Source organism: Plectropomus leopardus, chromosome 10 (assembly GCF_026936395.1).
Source record: "Plectropomus leopardus strain MGB_pleo_1.0 chromosome 10, ASM2693639v1, whole genome shotgun sequence".
NCBI lineage: Eukaryota > Metazoa > Chordata > Actinopteri > Perciformes > Serranidae > Plectropomus > Plectropomus leopardus.
Window position 1 is genome coordinate 14,289,815 of NC_142185.1, and position 16,878 is coordinate 14,306,692.

General features: G+C 40.8%; 1 protein-coding gene across 8 annotated transcripts in view; it reads right to left on the reverse strand.

Moving 5' to 3' along the window:
• The window catches only part of epha3 (eph receptor A3), a 248,960-nt gene that overhangs the window by 90,949 nt on the left and 141,133 nt on the right, over positions 1–16,878 (reverse strand). For 7 of the 8 annotated variants that reach the window (XM_088083094.1, XM_088083100.1, XM_088083095.1 and 4 more), the window contains one exon: positions 5,806–6,466. In XM_088083094.1, the coding sequence (XP_087939220.1) occupies positions 5,806–6,466 (661 nt within the window). Of the gene's footprint in view, positions 1–5,805; positions 6,467–7,279; positions 7,302–16,878 lie in introns of those variants that run through there. The other variant, XM_088083098.1, reaches the window with a different exon arrangement.

A 16,878-nucleotide genomic window follows, 5' to 3' on the forward strand; every position in this document is an offset into this window, starting at 1 on the left:
CCAGCAGCCAAGACCATCAGCCACAAAGGGTGAGCGGAGAGAGAGAGGGAGGGAAGAAGGAGAGGAAGTAAACAAGGAGTGAAAAGCCTCGTCATCAGGGAATGTTGAGATCATTCATTACAGTCATCAGAATCGAATCATATTCGAATAATCGCCGCAAAATTATAAATCGGTAATGCTAGAAATCTTCGCATTATAGTGCCCTAAAACTTTTCTCACTTCCTTCACTTATAATAAGATATAGTAACCAATCCAGGCAAAACCAGAAACTCAGGCTCAAGTAGGCTTGAGTATATGTGTCGCTGTGTCTGTGTATATGGATTTACCGTATATGTGTATTTATAATAAGCATTACGGTACTGGCAAGTTTGAGGATTGTGTGTCTTGATAAATCCACTAAGAATGTAAACCTGGGTCTCCCCACAACGTACAGCAGAACAGCTGCTTGCATTTGCAGCTTGCACATACACACACACACACACCAGACTGAAACTCGACAGACAGACATCCGTTTGCTGTTTTAGGATCAAATTAGGGGTTGCAGGAATTTCGCACTGATGGTAGATAGGAGTTAGTTCACCTGCTCCAGTCTGTTCTAATGACAGATGAAAGACCGACTTAGCAAGATTAGATCTGGCCTCACATTCTCCGCGGAAAGGCCGAAGCCGGCTCACAAAAACATACAGTAATCCACACGATGACTGACGCGTCCATTCCACCTCGTACAGTCTGAAGAACGCCACATCCACTCACCGCGTCACTCTCTGACAAAAGATCCGATGACATCTGCTCTGATAGGGATGATGAAATATCAAAATATGCTCACAGCAATATACACAGCACCCTGTGAAATGTGTAATGCAGCCACACACACGCACTCTGATAACAGCGGCTCGCACACGGCGTCCCAATGCCAAGGCCAGACAGAATCCATGTGTTCTTTTGAAGGCGCCACTGAAAAAACATCCTCGCTTTCACAAACATTTCTGGCTCTACACACAAACACAAACACGCACACACAGCCAAGCAAGATAATGACAGTCTAATACTCGAGTGTATTCTATTAAAGCCCTTAAACACACTTTGGAGTCAGTGTAAACAAAGGCAACTGCTCTCACACTCTCTCTGGCTTCCTCTCTCTCTCTCTCTCTCTCTCTCTCTCTCTCACACACACACACACGCACGCACGCACACACACACACACACACACACACACACACACACACACACACACACACACACTCCTGGAACAGAGACTTGGGTAAACGGAAGATGCTGCTTCAAGGTGTTCGGTCAAAGAAAACAAAGCATGAAATATTCAGTGAAGGTGCTCCATCCACGTCTGACTCAGAGCTAACAGTCAAAGTCAACAATCCAAACACTTTGAATCGATCTCACCGCTACTGTCGGACAGCCTGTGTGTTTAATTACAAGATTATTCATCTGTGGTCCTGAATTTTGTTTGTTGTTTTAGACAAACAACCACGTAAGGAAGGGTATCTAATTATAGAAAGTGTGTTTTCTTCCCATTTACGGCCAATTTCATAAAAATCAACAACCACCTCCATAGAGTAATGCGGTAAAATATGACCAAGTGCTTTTGACATCTGTTTCATTCTGTTTTATCTGTAGCACTGTAAATATGTTTTCATGTTGTTCGCTATCTGTCTGTACTGTGACCTAACACCACGCGCTCATCTATCTGTTAACACAGAGGGCCTGAAGAGCGAGCTTTGCGCTGGAGGCCCCCGACGGCTGCACGCAGGGGCTGTGGGGCCCTGTTGGTGCAGCTGTCCCACTCCAGAGTAACATAAGACCTTATTAGAGTCCATTAGACCTCTCTGAAACTAATAAGAGATTGTCAAATACATCCAAACATTCACACAATTCACAGAGCGACAGGAAGTTGAAGGAAGGTAGTACGGAGGGGGACAGGGGTCTGCCATTTGTTGACATAATGTTCCATTCGTGTATCTTTTTTTTCCATTCAAATTGACAAGGAAGAGCAGACTTTGTGGATGGAAGCTGCAAATATTTTGTTCAGAATATTATAACAAGATTATTTTTTAATTTATTCATATCAGTTAGATTTAATGGTATTTAGACACGGGAAACTTCCACGTTAAAGCTTATTCTTATTCTTCGTCTTTTTTCTAAAGACCAGAAATAGAAATAAGGAGCCAAATAATCAACACTTCTTTTTCTATGCTTATAGGGATGTCAAATGTTTCTCAGCTCTGAGAACAGATAAAATACACAGAGTTGAGACTTGAATTTGATTGCTGAGACAAATCTTTAAAAGTATGCAGCTTATTATAAGCCAATCTGGTTTTCTTTTGGATCATACAGTTATCTTAAGAGCTGAGTTTTTTCAGGCAAATAAAGATCAGTGCAGTGAAAGAGAGAAAAAAGAGCACTTTAAGATCTTAAATTAAGACCAGGCTGAGACGAAGGAAAGGCTATTTCTCAGGAGCTGAATTCAAGTAATACGAGAAAATGGTCAAAACCTCATATTGATGTTAAATTGAGCTCAGTTATGTCTAGGTTAAATAGATTGAATTTTCATTCCCTCTGGCTCATGTTAACCCTTGTTTTTGTTGTCATACTTTTGCCTGCAATTTTACAATTCCCCCTGTCTGTTTACATTTGGCTTGTACAAGGTTTTCATCTGACAGCTGCAACAAACTTTCTCCTCGCATCTGGACAGTGAGACATGCTCGTCTGCAGTACAGCTCCCAGAAAAAGAGCTTCCCTTGGCCCTGACAGCAGGGGCTTGACCTGGGAGACTGCCTTTGATCTTTAATTAACACTGGGCATGGCCCTGGGGAGGAGTGAGCTGATGAACATGGGAGCATTTAGGGCCAACCACAATAACAATAGAACTAAGAGAGCTAAAGACAAACTATGTTTTCTTCCAACTTCTAACACTTTTTTTTCTTTTGTAAAACTTTAAAGCCATTGTGGAACAGCCGCAGTGCAGAGGTGGCTGCTTTCAAATAGATGCTCTGTGTCTGGCTTCTTAAGCAGAGTGAGGAGCTTGCTGAAACTGAGAAAAGAGGAGCACGTCTAGTGTGATATGGACAACAGAAACCAGACACAACAAAGGCAAGGCGGGGTGTTAGGATGGCACATGCAGCTGGAGCCTCTGTCTCAGCAGTGTTTTTTTTCTTTGGCATGGTCAACCATAATATACAGACACATAAGCCAGTGGAGCATGAAGTAAGCAAAGACCAGTTCTACTGTTATTTCGCATTAAACATTCCCTGCAATTAATGCACATTCAGCCAATCTCTGTGAATTCTGTGCGACTATGCAAGTTAGTTCAATCATGGCAAATTTAGCAATTTAAAATGGGTTTAACCTAATGTCATTGTAGAGCTGCATGCAGCGTATTGATTCACTCAGCCCCCCTTTGCTCCGTTCTTTCTCTGTTTATCAGTAGACTACAGCTGCACTTGGGACATTTTCAAATACACAGACAGTAATAACTGTTAGCATCATACTGCTAACATTACCTAACATTTATCTTTGGGTTTAATGACAGACGTATTTGCTGTCAGTGTGAGATTGTTGGGAACGTTTAACAGCTCACTGTCCAGTGCTCACCATTGCTGTTGTGTTAGCTCATACCGGGCAGAGAGAGCAGGAAAAGAGAAGCTCACGGAGGCGCTCCTTCAACACTGCTTCATAATGATGAATGACAACAGATTTTAACTCTGTGGGAAACACAGAATGTTCATAATAACGAGGTCCGTATCTGAAACAGCATGTCAACTGTTTTTTATGCAATTTTCACTTACCCCCTCAATTTTATTGCAAAAAATGCCTAAAAATATTACAATATGCACGTTTTTCTGTTTTTAAAGCTGCCTTAAAATCCAGCATTTCAGGCCGAAACAATCACAAAACTGCCCGCAAAATCCAGAGGGGACTAATTTTATAACATAGTATTCAAATATATCATGTCCTCTCGCATATAAAAGCATTATATGAAGCATTACATTCACCAAAACACTTTTTTTTTGGAGCTGCTGCAGTGGATGAGTTACTGTCCAGATGCAAAGCATCTTGCTGCAGAGAAACACTGATGAAGTACTGCATCTGTAATTGATGAAAGCTGTTACACTGGCCACAGAAGCCACATACAGGAAATTAAATTTTGCAAAATTATCTAGCTATGTTATGTCTGTGGGGATACATGCAGCCCTTTATAAAGAAAATGCAAAACTAAATGCGCTTTTGGTAAGTTCATACTTCATTAAACTTTGAATTTTGTTATGTGCCGAGATGAAAGGCTCATTGAGACACTTAACCTTTGAACCTACTGGTTGCTTGATCCCAAAGGGAGTGTAAAAGGTTCCACGGGGGATCATTTACTTAATGTTTAAGTAGATGAGGTGGAGTAAAGTCAAATGAAGAGAGGAAAGGACAGTCAAAGGACAATTAATCAATAAGCAAGTTAGAAAACAGCTGTGTCTGCAAGTAAAACCCTTGAGTAATGGGTTTTTCATATAGAAATGTGTCAGTCCAGTTCCTTTAAAAAGAAAAAAATAACTAACTTTTGGCATTGATACATTTTAGACCCTTTTACACTGCCGTTCAGGATGAGAGTATTGTGCTGTTGCCACGTCACTGCTCTGTATAAAAGGTATGATTACAGATTTACGGCATTAAACAAGACAGCTGGCAGGACAGGATGGTCCTGTATGATGTTTTGATGACATGTTATATGTGAGATCCACCACAGAAGACTTAAAAAGTAGCTGTAAGCAGATAGCAGCTAACTCAAAGACAAAGACGCTGTAATTGTCCACGAATTAGGAAAAAAATGAGATTCAGAAGCTCCTTACCTTCAGAGCAGAGGATGAGATCAGTCGCCATTTAACAGGGATGATAAATGATTATTTACACATCATGCCATTGCTGTTGTATATAAAGTGCTGCCTACACATATGTTTTATGTCACGCTAAAGTCCCCAGCTGTTACATGTCACGCCCGTCATGCCTCTTTTGATTCTGCAATAACATGATGCAGTCTATAATAGGGCAACATGATGTTGTTTAATTATGTGTAAAAATGCAAAGGAGACATCAAGAGGAGACCTCCTAGTGCCCCAACAGTGCAGAGGTTGTGTAAAAACGGCTTTTCACTTTTGGCATTTCTTTCCAATAAGCAGCTGGCAACAACTTAAATAAGTCCCCTTGCAAAGCATGTGTTATGATGATGTTGCAGACAGTATGAAAATGAAAGGCAAATCCAAGCAGCCAGACATGTACTTTTTGGCTTTTTGCAACCACCTCCAAGGAGACAACAGACTTTGGGGTGAGATTGAGTATCTCCAGACTCCAGTGTCTACCCACTCATGACTCCACCAACACCCGCAACCATCACCGCAACTATTCCATTATTCACCATCCACTCCAGCCCACTCCTTTCTTCTAGGTTATCAGTCCCTTCCCTGCTTCTCTGGATAAGATCTTCCCATCGCTAATGATGTGTCACACGGAAGATTACTATTGAGCTACTGCAGCATGGAGCTCAAAGACCTGGAGAACACATCACACACATGCATGAAAACACACAACTATCCAGCAACACTGTGGTAGTCCTGGGGTTCTTTTGAAGGTAATTCACACATGCACATGTATACACAAAGGTTGGGCATCAGGCATGAAAGGCTCCGGGCTGACAGATATGAAGTGTGACAGTCTTCTGATCAAACACATTTTGTAGCTTTTGCAAACATGACAAAGAAAGGATTGGAGAAATTAAATGAAAGACTGGGAAAAAAAGAGCTGTCTTACTTTGGCAGGTGTTGCTTCTCTCCTCGTACCCCGGGTTACATAGACACTTCCCAATAGGCACGAGCCACTCCCCCTCTGTGCTGCAGTACATTCGCGGCGGCTCCTCCTCTTTGGAGTGATTGACACACGAGCCTTTGACCTCCACCAGCGACTGGGAGTCCATGGGCACCGTATCAGGGAAGGAGGCCAGATTCCTCACAATGTGCGGGCACTTCTTGAAGTAAACCCTCACTGAAACTAAAGCTACGCAGGCGCCCACGTCCTGGAACGCCAGGTAGAAGCCCTTCTTGGTCATGGGACCCACCTCACGCACCTCAGTGTTAAGCTTGAGGATGCGATCTCCAAGGTCCATTTGGGTGAAACTCTCATCAGCGGCGATGGTGTCGATCTTTGTGAACTGGTGTTCTCTGAAGTGGCTGCCCTGGTCGTCGTCCGTCTCCAGGTAGAGGAGGTTGAAGGTTTCCTTGCAGGTGCCCAACACTAGCGGGATGGAGTTGCAGTCCCTCAGGGTGAACTTCAGCTCCACGTAGATTTTCTGGGCCGACTGGCGTGGGATCCAGTTGGTGCGGAGCCAGTTGTTCTGGCTGTACTCCATCACGTTGCAGACCTGGAAGGTGCGAATGGGAGTGTAGTGCTCATCCACCCCGCTGATCTCCTCCCACTGAAAGAGATGGAGAGAAGGAAAGGTGGAGGAGAGAAACAGAGGGAGACAAGAAGGAGCAACAAACGAGAGAGAGAACCACATGCAAAGAGAAAAAATAGGGCAAATTTAAGGTAAAAAAGAGAGGGAGAGAGTGGGGTAAAATGAAGTGATTTTTGGGTAAGAAGATGTGAGGAGGAAAAAGAAGGGAGAGCAAGGGGATTGAGGGAAAACAGGGGTCAAAAGAGAAGAAAAAAGGAGCAAAGACAGGAGGAAAGTTGAAGCAGGGGTAGGAACGAGGGAATTTGGAATCAGGGAAGGAGGAAGAAAGAGAAAAGGAGGGGTAGATAGCAGAGAAAAAAATAAAGTTATCTCCACCCTGTAAGCATTTACAGATGAATTATTTAGATTCAGATACACTCTTGCTGAATACTAAGCATCTAATAAACACTTAAGGGTGAAAAAAATCACACTACCAGATCTCTTGTAAATTACTCAAATTAATTAAAAGCAAACTTGCTGCCTTAGCCAAATTTTCTCGATTAGAGCTCTGTAAAAATATCTCAGAGAAAAAAAACACAAAGTGTGATTTCCGTTCTCAATCCCACTAAAATTGCGTGAAGATGCTTAATTACTGTTAAATATTAGCAAAAATCTTATAGTGTTTTTTTCCACCCTTTTACTAACATGTTTATTTTTTCTCTACAAGTGAGGACTTTCAAGCTGCAAGTCTTGGTTATTTGCATCACAGTACTACTGCTACTAAAGGAAACGTGCTGAATCCACTATGAAACAAAAGAAAGCTACGAAGTATAGACAGATGTGAGTGTATACCAGGAACGTTCGTGTCTATCTTACATTTTCCCTCCACTGGGAGAAAGCAATGAGAGGAGAGGAGAAAAAAGAAAGCGGGGTCATTCCTTTTGAATTCAAAACAGCGGGAAGACTCATTGATCATGCGCTTTAGCTTCGCTGTCCAGGCAAATCAACACTGAATCGGAGCGATGATGAATGGGCAAACACCTGAAACACTGGGCTCATTGTGGTTAAAATGACAGTCATTAGAACGAATGGGCCTAAGTGCGTAAATGGATGCTTTTTCTTTTTCTTTCTTTCCTTTTTTTTTTTTTTTAATTCTGTGAAAATTCAGAATGGATGCCTGAGTGAGCTTTCTTCAGAGAGAGAGAGACAGAAAAAGAGAAAACGCTTTTCTGGGTAAGTGGAAACTGAATTATCGCTCCTTTCACACAAGCATTAATGGAAACATAAACCCACACACACATATGCATTCACATAAGGCTCATGTGAAGTGTTTAAAGCCCCAAAGCAGGCGGACACAGCAGGTGCTTTCAGGCTCAACACAGAAATTAATGACGAGCTAAGAAAGTCTAGGTTCTCTATTACATGTTTTTGTGTGTGTGTGTGTGTGTGTGTGTGTGTGTGTGTGTGTGTGTGTGTGTGTGTGTGCCCGTGTGGGAGTGTAAAGCATATCTATGAGTGTGTAGTGTTCAAGGAGCTCTCAGGGCTGAAGTATAGCCACTTGCTTTTCATCTCACAGTAAAGTTAATGAAACACCCCTGAGAGAGAGAGAGAGGAGAGAGGAGGGGAGGTAGAGAAAGTAAAAGAGATAGAGCTGATAAAAAGCAACAGGAAGAAAGGGGGAGAGACAAAGAGGGAAATTGAAAGGAGAGATTCCATTGGTGTTTAGTCTCTCCCGTCATGCTTTCCTTGGCGTCACCTCATTCATCAGAGTGTAGTCCCAGCTCTCTATAGGTCTAACAATAACAGGGGAAAGTAGTCAGAATTGAGTGGGACTAAATATAAAGAGGTGAAGCTAAACTTAACATTTCACCTCGCTTTACTCTTGAGTTTAACAGTTTGACGTAAACGTGATGCAGAAGTAATGATGTGATGACATGCAAGGAGGATTTGATGATAGACCTTGACAACAGAAAGCAGAGAGAAGACAAAAGCTGCCACTGTGATTAGTGATCCTGTTGACATCATGTTTGATAAGACAATGTACTTACATGAGCGTAATGAAAAGGAAGCTGTTTGAGCTTTATATATTCTGTCTGTCATATTAAGCAGTGTGTTTCTGCCAGGTTTGTGCAGATGTAAATTGCTCTGCTGCTGGTTAAAAATACTCAGTACAAAAATATACAGATTTGCATTTGGTATGAAAATACATGCAAAAAGGCCATGTGTCAATGAAAGTTGTTGATACTCCAACCTTGTTCTGTATATACAGGACCATGATGTCAGTATATAACAGAATACACTATATGTGGGTACAACTTTTTCCTCCTAGAAATGTCATTTATACAGTAATAATTAAAGGGGCAGTTCCCTACAAAAATTAAAACCACATTTCTTTTCCTTTTCTCTGTTGTGCTATTTATCATGGCTTTTGACCTGAGTTGCTGAGTTTTGGATACATCGGCCGTAAAGATGTCTGCCTTCTCTTGAATAAATTGGAACAGGATGGCACTTGATTTGTGGTGCTCAAAGCGCAAATAAATAAATAAATAAATTGAAAAATTGAAAAACTTTACAGCAATGTTTCTTTCCAGAAATTATGACCCAGTCACTAAGGATAATCTACGGAAGCTCCATTTTGTGCTACCAAACTATGCCCGCCAACCATATCACTGTGCTGAAGGAAGAGTGCATCTACTGCTAGCTCACCTAGCACCACTGAGCTAGCGAACATTACAGCTCAGCAGAGGAGATCACTTTTAATTTATGCTTTCTTTGTCTGTGCGGTGATATGGTTGGTGGGTGTAGTTTGGTGGAAAGAAAACAGTTCCTATATTTAACTGCTCACAGCAAGGTCTGTGGATTATCTTGAGTAACAAGGTCATGATGTCTGGAGAAAGACACTGATGCTGATTTTCTCGAATGTACTTTTTAGTGCACTGTGCACCACAAGCTGAGTGCCATCTAGTACCATTACTTTTAATATATTTTAGTCAACATCTCTAACATTCTGCAACTCACACCAAAACAATCTAGACTGGTAAATGGCGTTACAGGCAAGAGGAAAAAATATGTATTTTTGATTTACGTGTAATAAGTTTGAAGAGAAATGTTTGGTAACATTTTAACGCAAGTGTCTGTAAAGTCACAAAATAATTGTTTTCCTTATTCATCTGTTTGTGGCATCGTAGCATAAAGCATGATTGACATCTTATGGTTATATTTAGGTAATCAAAGCACTTGGCTATGACTAGAGAAAGATTTTGGTCTTAGTTTAAAAACTTAATACTGACTTGAAGCAGTGGATGTGTTTATTTCTGTCTATGTTTGCCCCAAGCCACAATCTTTTCCTAACCATAACCAAAGTGTTTTAGTACTCTAAACTAAATGTGGAAGTCAGGATGCAAACCCTGGGCTCCGGTGCCAAAGTTCTGCACTTTGTACCAGACCATAGTACTTTAAAGACGAAAAAAAACATCTTAAGTGAACATAATCTAGGCAATAATTAAATTTCCTCCAAAATGCATTTGGCCAAACAAATTGAAATGCAATTTCTAGAAGACGGAGTTGTTTGTCTTCCCTCTTTGAGAAACTGTACAATAAGATTACAAGTTATAGCTCTAACACAATAGTAACAAACAGCTTTGTTGCCATGTAAGAACGTAAAATTGGGAGCTGGAAATATATTTGTTTAATCAAATATAAAGCGCACATATATTGGACAGCTGTGCCTTTCTTCCTACCACTTCTTGATCTGCCATCTAAGACTCAAGCAAATGTAAACTGAGCAGACTCAAGTACATACTCTGGATTGCACCTACCCTTTCTCATTTCTTCAAGAGCTCACTTATTGGGAAAATTATTGTTGCATTTCACTGTGCCACGTTTGATTTTCCATAAACCTGAAAAGTATGCTGCTCTGGCAAAATTGGCTTCTAACAGAACAACTGGCCTGAGGGTGGATGGCACAGTGTGTGTGTATTGCCGCACGTAACCCCACATAAACTGAGCAAAAACATGAACGTGTTTGTATGAACATGAACAATTTTCCACTTGCTGCCCTGTGCATGTTGTGTGTGTCTGTGCATATGTGTTTCTGCACGAATGCGACTAATACTCAGTCTTTGTAAGCAGATGTCTGTGAGAGCTGCAGGATTTATGTCTTATCCCTTTATGTACTTTCATGTCCACCAATATGATGCAAACGGGGATAGATCTAAAGCGACTGTGAGTGATTGCTCTCCGCTTTTAAGCCGTCTTTGGGAAAGGTCCGAACACAAACACACTCACAGGGGCTCAAAATCAAACCCAGGTGTGGGTATGCATCTGAATATGTATGTGTGTTAGGCGTGCTATATCCTATTCCAGAGAAGATGACTTGATGTGAGCAAGTCTCTGCCAAAGTAAATGAGACCTCCGCTACGATGTGAGGATCCCACTCTGGAGGATAGCATCTATTACATGGAGCTATCCCCTTCCCCATCCCCAAACATTACATCATAAGATTGAAGAACCTTGAATCACTATTGGGGTTTGTTAGCTGAGGCTTGTTTCCTGTCCTTCACTTGACAAGGAGGGAGAGGGAGTGAGGAAATAAATAAGGAATGTCTCAACATTATTATCCAAAATTCAGAGAGTAGAGGGCTCTATGGACTAGTGGAGGCATCCCTGGTTCATTGCACCCAGTATGACGAAATAACCAAAAAGATCGGAGTTGCACTATGTTCTGAACAAGTTATTTAATGAGCTTTTGCCAGAAAAAAATGTTGGGAAATTCAGCAAAACTTGTTGGATGATTTAACAAAAATTAATATTATATTTAATAAAAATCCCTTGTTTTTCATCCAATAATTATACAACTACCACTTCTCGCCAGCAGGAAGCTCTGGCACCACCAGAGGCAGCTCCCACTGTGAATGTGTACTGTTTGTATGTCAACCAGGATAAATAAAGGTCTAAAGTGAGCAGCCACCCCCTTGTTTCTCTCCAGGGGGGCATGACTTCTCTCTCCCTGCCCTCTAATTGATATATAACAACACTGAGACCTGACACCAGTCCTTGTGACCTCTGACTCCGACCCCTGATGGTCACAGTTGGGGCACAGTTTGGTGTGATCGCGTCCCTGGTTTCTCTGATCTTTGCTGTAGGTAGGTAAAGCAGCTAAAGGGACAGTAAAATGAAGTGTGGTAACTTGACCCGGTAACTTGACCCGGTCTTGACATTACAACTACGGCAACAGGCACGTCTCAGAGTCACTGAGTCAGCACACCAGTTCACCGACATCAAAGATACGCAGGTCAGTGGGAGTTAATGGAGCAGTATATGGATCAGTGTAGGGTAACAATGTGTTTATACTATTTGTGTTTACGGAAATAAGACTAAGAATGAGCATAATCTATGCCAAACTTTAACAATAATGCCTTTATTTATTTTATTTTATTTTATTTTATTCTAGTAGACATTGTCACTGATGAGTTTTTCATAACAACCTGATAATCCTTTTTTATTTCTTTATTATTTTCTTTTCTTTTATTCTATTGATTTGATTTGATTTTTAGCAAGGTCGCTCTGTTGGTCATTACTTTTAGATAAGAATCATGGCCAAATAAACAATGAAACAGCAATTATTACAGTAATTAAGTGCAGATGAAAATAAAGGATATAATTTATTAGAGGTAATTTAATTTAATTTAATTTAATTTAATTTAATTTAATTTAATTGAGTTGTACTACATAGTGTGTTGTATGACATAAAATAGTTGCATTTTTCTGGGCATGGAATTATTAAATGGGATTTTATAATAAAAATCTTGTAAAAAGTTGAGTTTATAAATAGTGTATTTACAACTGTCCATTATACGGGTACAGCTGGAGAGGGTTCATTCTAAAAACCAGAGCGTCCGCAACAAGTGCGGAGCTCTTGGGCTTCGTGGAGGTCAGAGGGGTCACAGACACGACAACTGCGACATATCAGTCAGGGGACATTTCATCAGTTGGACTTTCCAGAGGAAAGCCTTCATACCTTCTCGTCTTCCTCCTCCCCTCCTATTTTTGAATAGTCATTCTAATCCATGTTTATGCCTTGCTTAAGGACACATCAGCAGCAATTCCCGAATCAGGCTGGAAACTATACATTTTCAGTCGAAATGTAAAGAGCCACTCTGCAGCATATTCATAATACTTTGGGATGCAATTGACCCATATATAGCCCCGCCCCCCCTTAGTTACTGTTCTTTGGCTGGGCAAGGTTGACAAAAACAAACATGGCGCCCCGGGTGTACGACTCTAATTAGATATTTAGCTGGTCATTCAAGAAGCTGTCTACACGGACTACTACACATGTGATGGAAGGATAGCCTACATTCACATGGCATGCTAGATTTTGTGCATATCCAGATAATTAACCCCAAACGTTACTTTTGGGTGGCACATAGCCTTACAAAGATAATAAAAACAAAAGAGCATGATCTTTTCGGGCTAGCATTTATTCCTGTCATCTAAAAATATGTCAGCCGCCAACCTATCTGTCCTTTTACAAATCTGTTTCGTGTTGCCACAGAAATAAGGACAAAGTAAATCTGTCTGATGTTGCTATTCTGACATAAGGCTATATCCTCTTGATGTAGCTATATGTTGCGTTGTGGTGACACTAGCTAACTCTAGATGTGACGATACTCACCTGTGACTATACACACTTTATGTGTGTACATTTTACCAATCTAATGTTGCTTTTACAGGACCCCCAACCGTATCTTTCATAGCATAGTATCGTATTCATAATCATATCATATCATATCATAATAAATAGAGTAGGCTATAACAGGAAAAGAGAAAACTGGTCGAGGTTCTGTCGGGTTTCAAGCTTGCTCACTGTTACTGCATGGAGCAAAAAGACGCCAGACTTAGGAAAGGTGAAAGGTCACCTGCTAATTTGTTTTGCTTATTAATTTGTTATTCATGTTTTATTTTTTGTTATGTTTTGTTTATTTTTTAATTAAACTGAGGTCTATTTCTTTTCCTTGGTTTAAGGGAATACTATGCATGTCTTGCACTGGGTGATGGGTGTATTCGATATACTTTTGAACATGTTTGATGCTGTATTCTTGCTGTCAGTGAGATGTTTTGTGTCAGCTGGTTTTACCAGGAAGAAAGTAACTACCACACTTTATACTTCCTCCTCTTCCTCCTCCTCACTGGTTCCTTGCCCTCTCTGCTAATCCTTGTTTATGGACGGGCTTTTCTCTGCACTCTCTCTCTTTCTCGAGGGCAGGGGGAGTGTTTCATGCTGGTCAGGCTGATTTCGCAGATGGGGTGGCAGCAGTGCATGGGGGGGTTTAAGAGCCTTTGGGTGACTAAAGAAGTTGAAACAGCAGTCTCTGACAGCAAAAAAGAAGAAAAAAAAGAAAACTGGCAGACTGAAGAGGTGGACCAAGTCCAAAATATAAAAAGCTGTGCTATTATTCTGTGCCTGCCCCACCACCCCCACCCTCCTCTTCCAGACCTGATAATTGGAATGTGAGACGAGAATGAGTCTGAGTCCATGTGTGTTAAATATTTCTCATTATTCTTGACAGTATATGCGGAGTTCACTCACTGTGACTGCTGGCGTTTTTCTAAAGATGTCAAGCGTTTTCACTGCAACAGTCTCAGCCAATGCCATTGTTAGTTACACAGTCGTGGAGCTTAGACATGTAAAAACACTGATTAGCAGGATATTTCACTGCACATACTATACTAATCCCATCTGTAATTTTATAGGGATGCTGATTTTCCTGTGAGGAATCTAGTAAACCTCACATAACTTCAAGCATAAAAAAATATATTATTGTTAAAAATATTGCAAAATAAACTAAGATGTGACTCAAACTGAAGCCCATATGTGGGTTCAGTTACTTTTTTAAAAACTTCCATTACTCAAAATATTTTTAATATTTCACCATTTGAGATGAACATATCAAATTGCACACTGTATATATTAACTGGCTTGGCAACGAGTCAATACAACAGTCCTGGCTTAAAAGGAAGAAAGAAAGAAAAAAAAGTGATACATTTGTATCCCCCTGTTGGTTCCTATGAAAAATGGACTTCACTTTGTATGTGCCCATTAATTCTATTTTGTATGCACAGCCAGTGTCTGGGGTGTTGGTTTGTTGCTGAAGAATGCTTTCAAAGCACGCAAGAATGTAATCTTTAACACTCTTTAGTCTTGTGAAGGGCTAAGCCCCCTGGACACTGCTCAGCAATCAGCCTGCCTCCCAGACAGATAACAGTATATCTGGATCACACACACACACACACACACACACACAGTTGTCAGTCTAGTCGGTGGCTCCGGAGTGAACATCCTGGGGAGGCTAAGCTCTTAATTTGTTCTGACCGGAGCACGGTGTGTCTCGGTAGGCCAATAGCCACGGCCTCTCCATCAATGTGAATGAGTGTTTGTGTGTTTGTGTGTGTGTGTGAGGGCTCAGTGCCACTGCCACATTATGAGAAATCATTTGTGAGCAGCAGTCTCCCAGGGCAGGCTGCTTATCGGAGCGCAGTCAGTGGATGACGTGAGTAATTACAGATGATTCACCTTGAGGACCTGATCATCAGCAATATCTCTCTCTCTCTCTCTGTCTCTCTCTCTCATCCTTTCCTGTCCTTCCCTCTCCTCTCTTCTCCCCCTTTCTTCCTGTTTCTTCATCTCTTTTTGCCTCTCTCCCCTCCTCTCTTCCTCTTTTTGATCCTCCCCTATCCCCTCTCTTTCTCTCTCTGGAGTCATTCTCATTTAAGAATGACATTGGCTTCCATTCCTGCAGCATTTTTATGAACTGTATAACCACGCGCTTTTCTTCAGAACTCGTTCAAAGCAAATAACTTGAAATAAAGCAGAGCTCGCTGCTGCACACTGCATAACCTCCGCCACACATTCCAATATCCAGTGCTGGATCAAGCCCCCGATATCGGAATGCATTTTCCTACACGTGAATAACTTCTATCAGCACAAAATCAATCTCTCCCTTGAATTGGTCACGCAATTGTCCTGTAGCCTGCAATTGTCTTTGGACTAAATGCATTTTAACCAGACTTGTGCAGTTTTTCCTTTGGATCATTTTTTCATTGTGGTTGAACCTCATGAAGAAACTCGGAGCGTTTTTGACTGTGCCAGCGCTGTATATGGCCGAGGGAAACAAGGTTTGGCAGCTCCACGGAACAAATGACTGGATTACCTTAAGCCACTGCCAAGGAGTAATTCTAACACTTAATAAAGGAAAAACGAGGAAGCGGTGTGTGTGGGTGTGTGTGTGTGTGTCAGTGGGCTTGCCCCGAGGCACGGTAGTCTAACTAGCTAGACAAATAAACACTGAGCGAGAGCCGCACTGGAGGGACTTTGGTAGCAGAGAGAAGCTGATAGATGAGGCTGCAGGGATTTCTTTTTTCTCCATAAGAATGAAACTATGTTGCTGCAACATTCCTGTTTTTTTTTTTTTTTAATGAACGCTGTATATGTCTCACATGTAATAGTATTGTTTTGCTATTTTTATACTAAAGAGTTATAGAATTTGATGAAAAAAGCAATCAATTAATTGATTGGTTGGTTGTCAGTTGTTAAATTACTTGAAAATTAATTTGATAATTGATAAATCAGTCTGCGTAATTAAAAAAAAGGTTGAAAACAACACCTGCTTCCAGATTCTTAAATGTGAATGTTTTCATGACACTCAGTGAGTATCTGCTGACTGTCGACATAACAAGACATTTCATGATATCATATTAGGCTTTTGATGGCACCCTTTTTCTGGCATTTAATAAGCCAAACAAATAATGGATTAATTGAGAAAATAATTGACAGACTGATCAACATAAAATAATCTTAGTTGCAGCCCTATTACACAGTGGGTCTTGGATAAAAGTAACAAAACAGAAACCAAATCCAGAAGCACCAGTTTCATAATTTACTGTTTTTTATAGTAAATAAAAAAGGACTTTTTTCTATTTCTTTTTTTTTTCTTTTTCTAAAGGTGCAGTGTTTAGGATCTGGGGGCATATGTCTATATACGTAAAGATGATATATTCCATATCTGGAATATAATATTCCTAAATATTTTCATTAGTGTATAATCACCTGAAAATAAGGATTGTTGTGATGTGTTACCTTGGAATGAGACATTTTTATTTACATACGGAGTGGGTCCTATTCCAGAGAGTCCGCCATGTTGTCAGTAGCCAAGCACAAACGAATCTAACACCGGTTCTATATAAAGCCATTCCTTATGACGCATTTCTTGCATTGGCCACCATATTTCTCTCGCATGCTTTGCACACTGAAGAAGTTTAACTTTTGAAACCTCACCGCTAGATGCCACTAAATCCTACTCACTAGACCTTTAATGCATATCGCGCACAAACCTGAAAATGTGTGTTAAAATATGGTATTAAAGCACGCGTGACAGACAGAATGAGGTGAT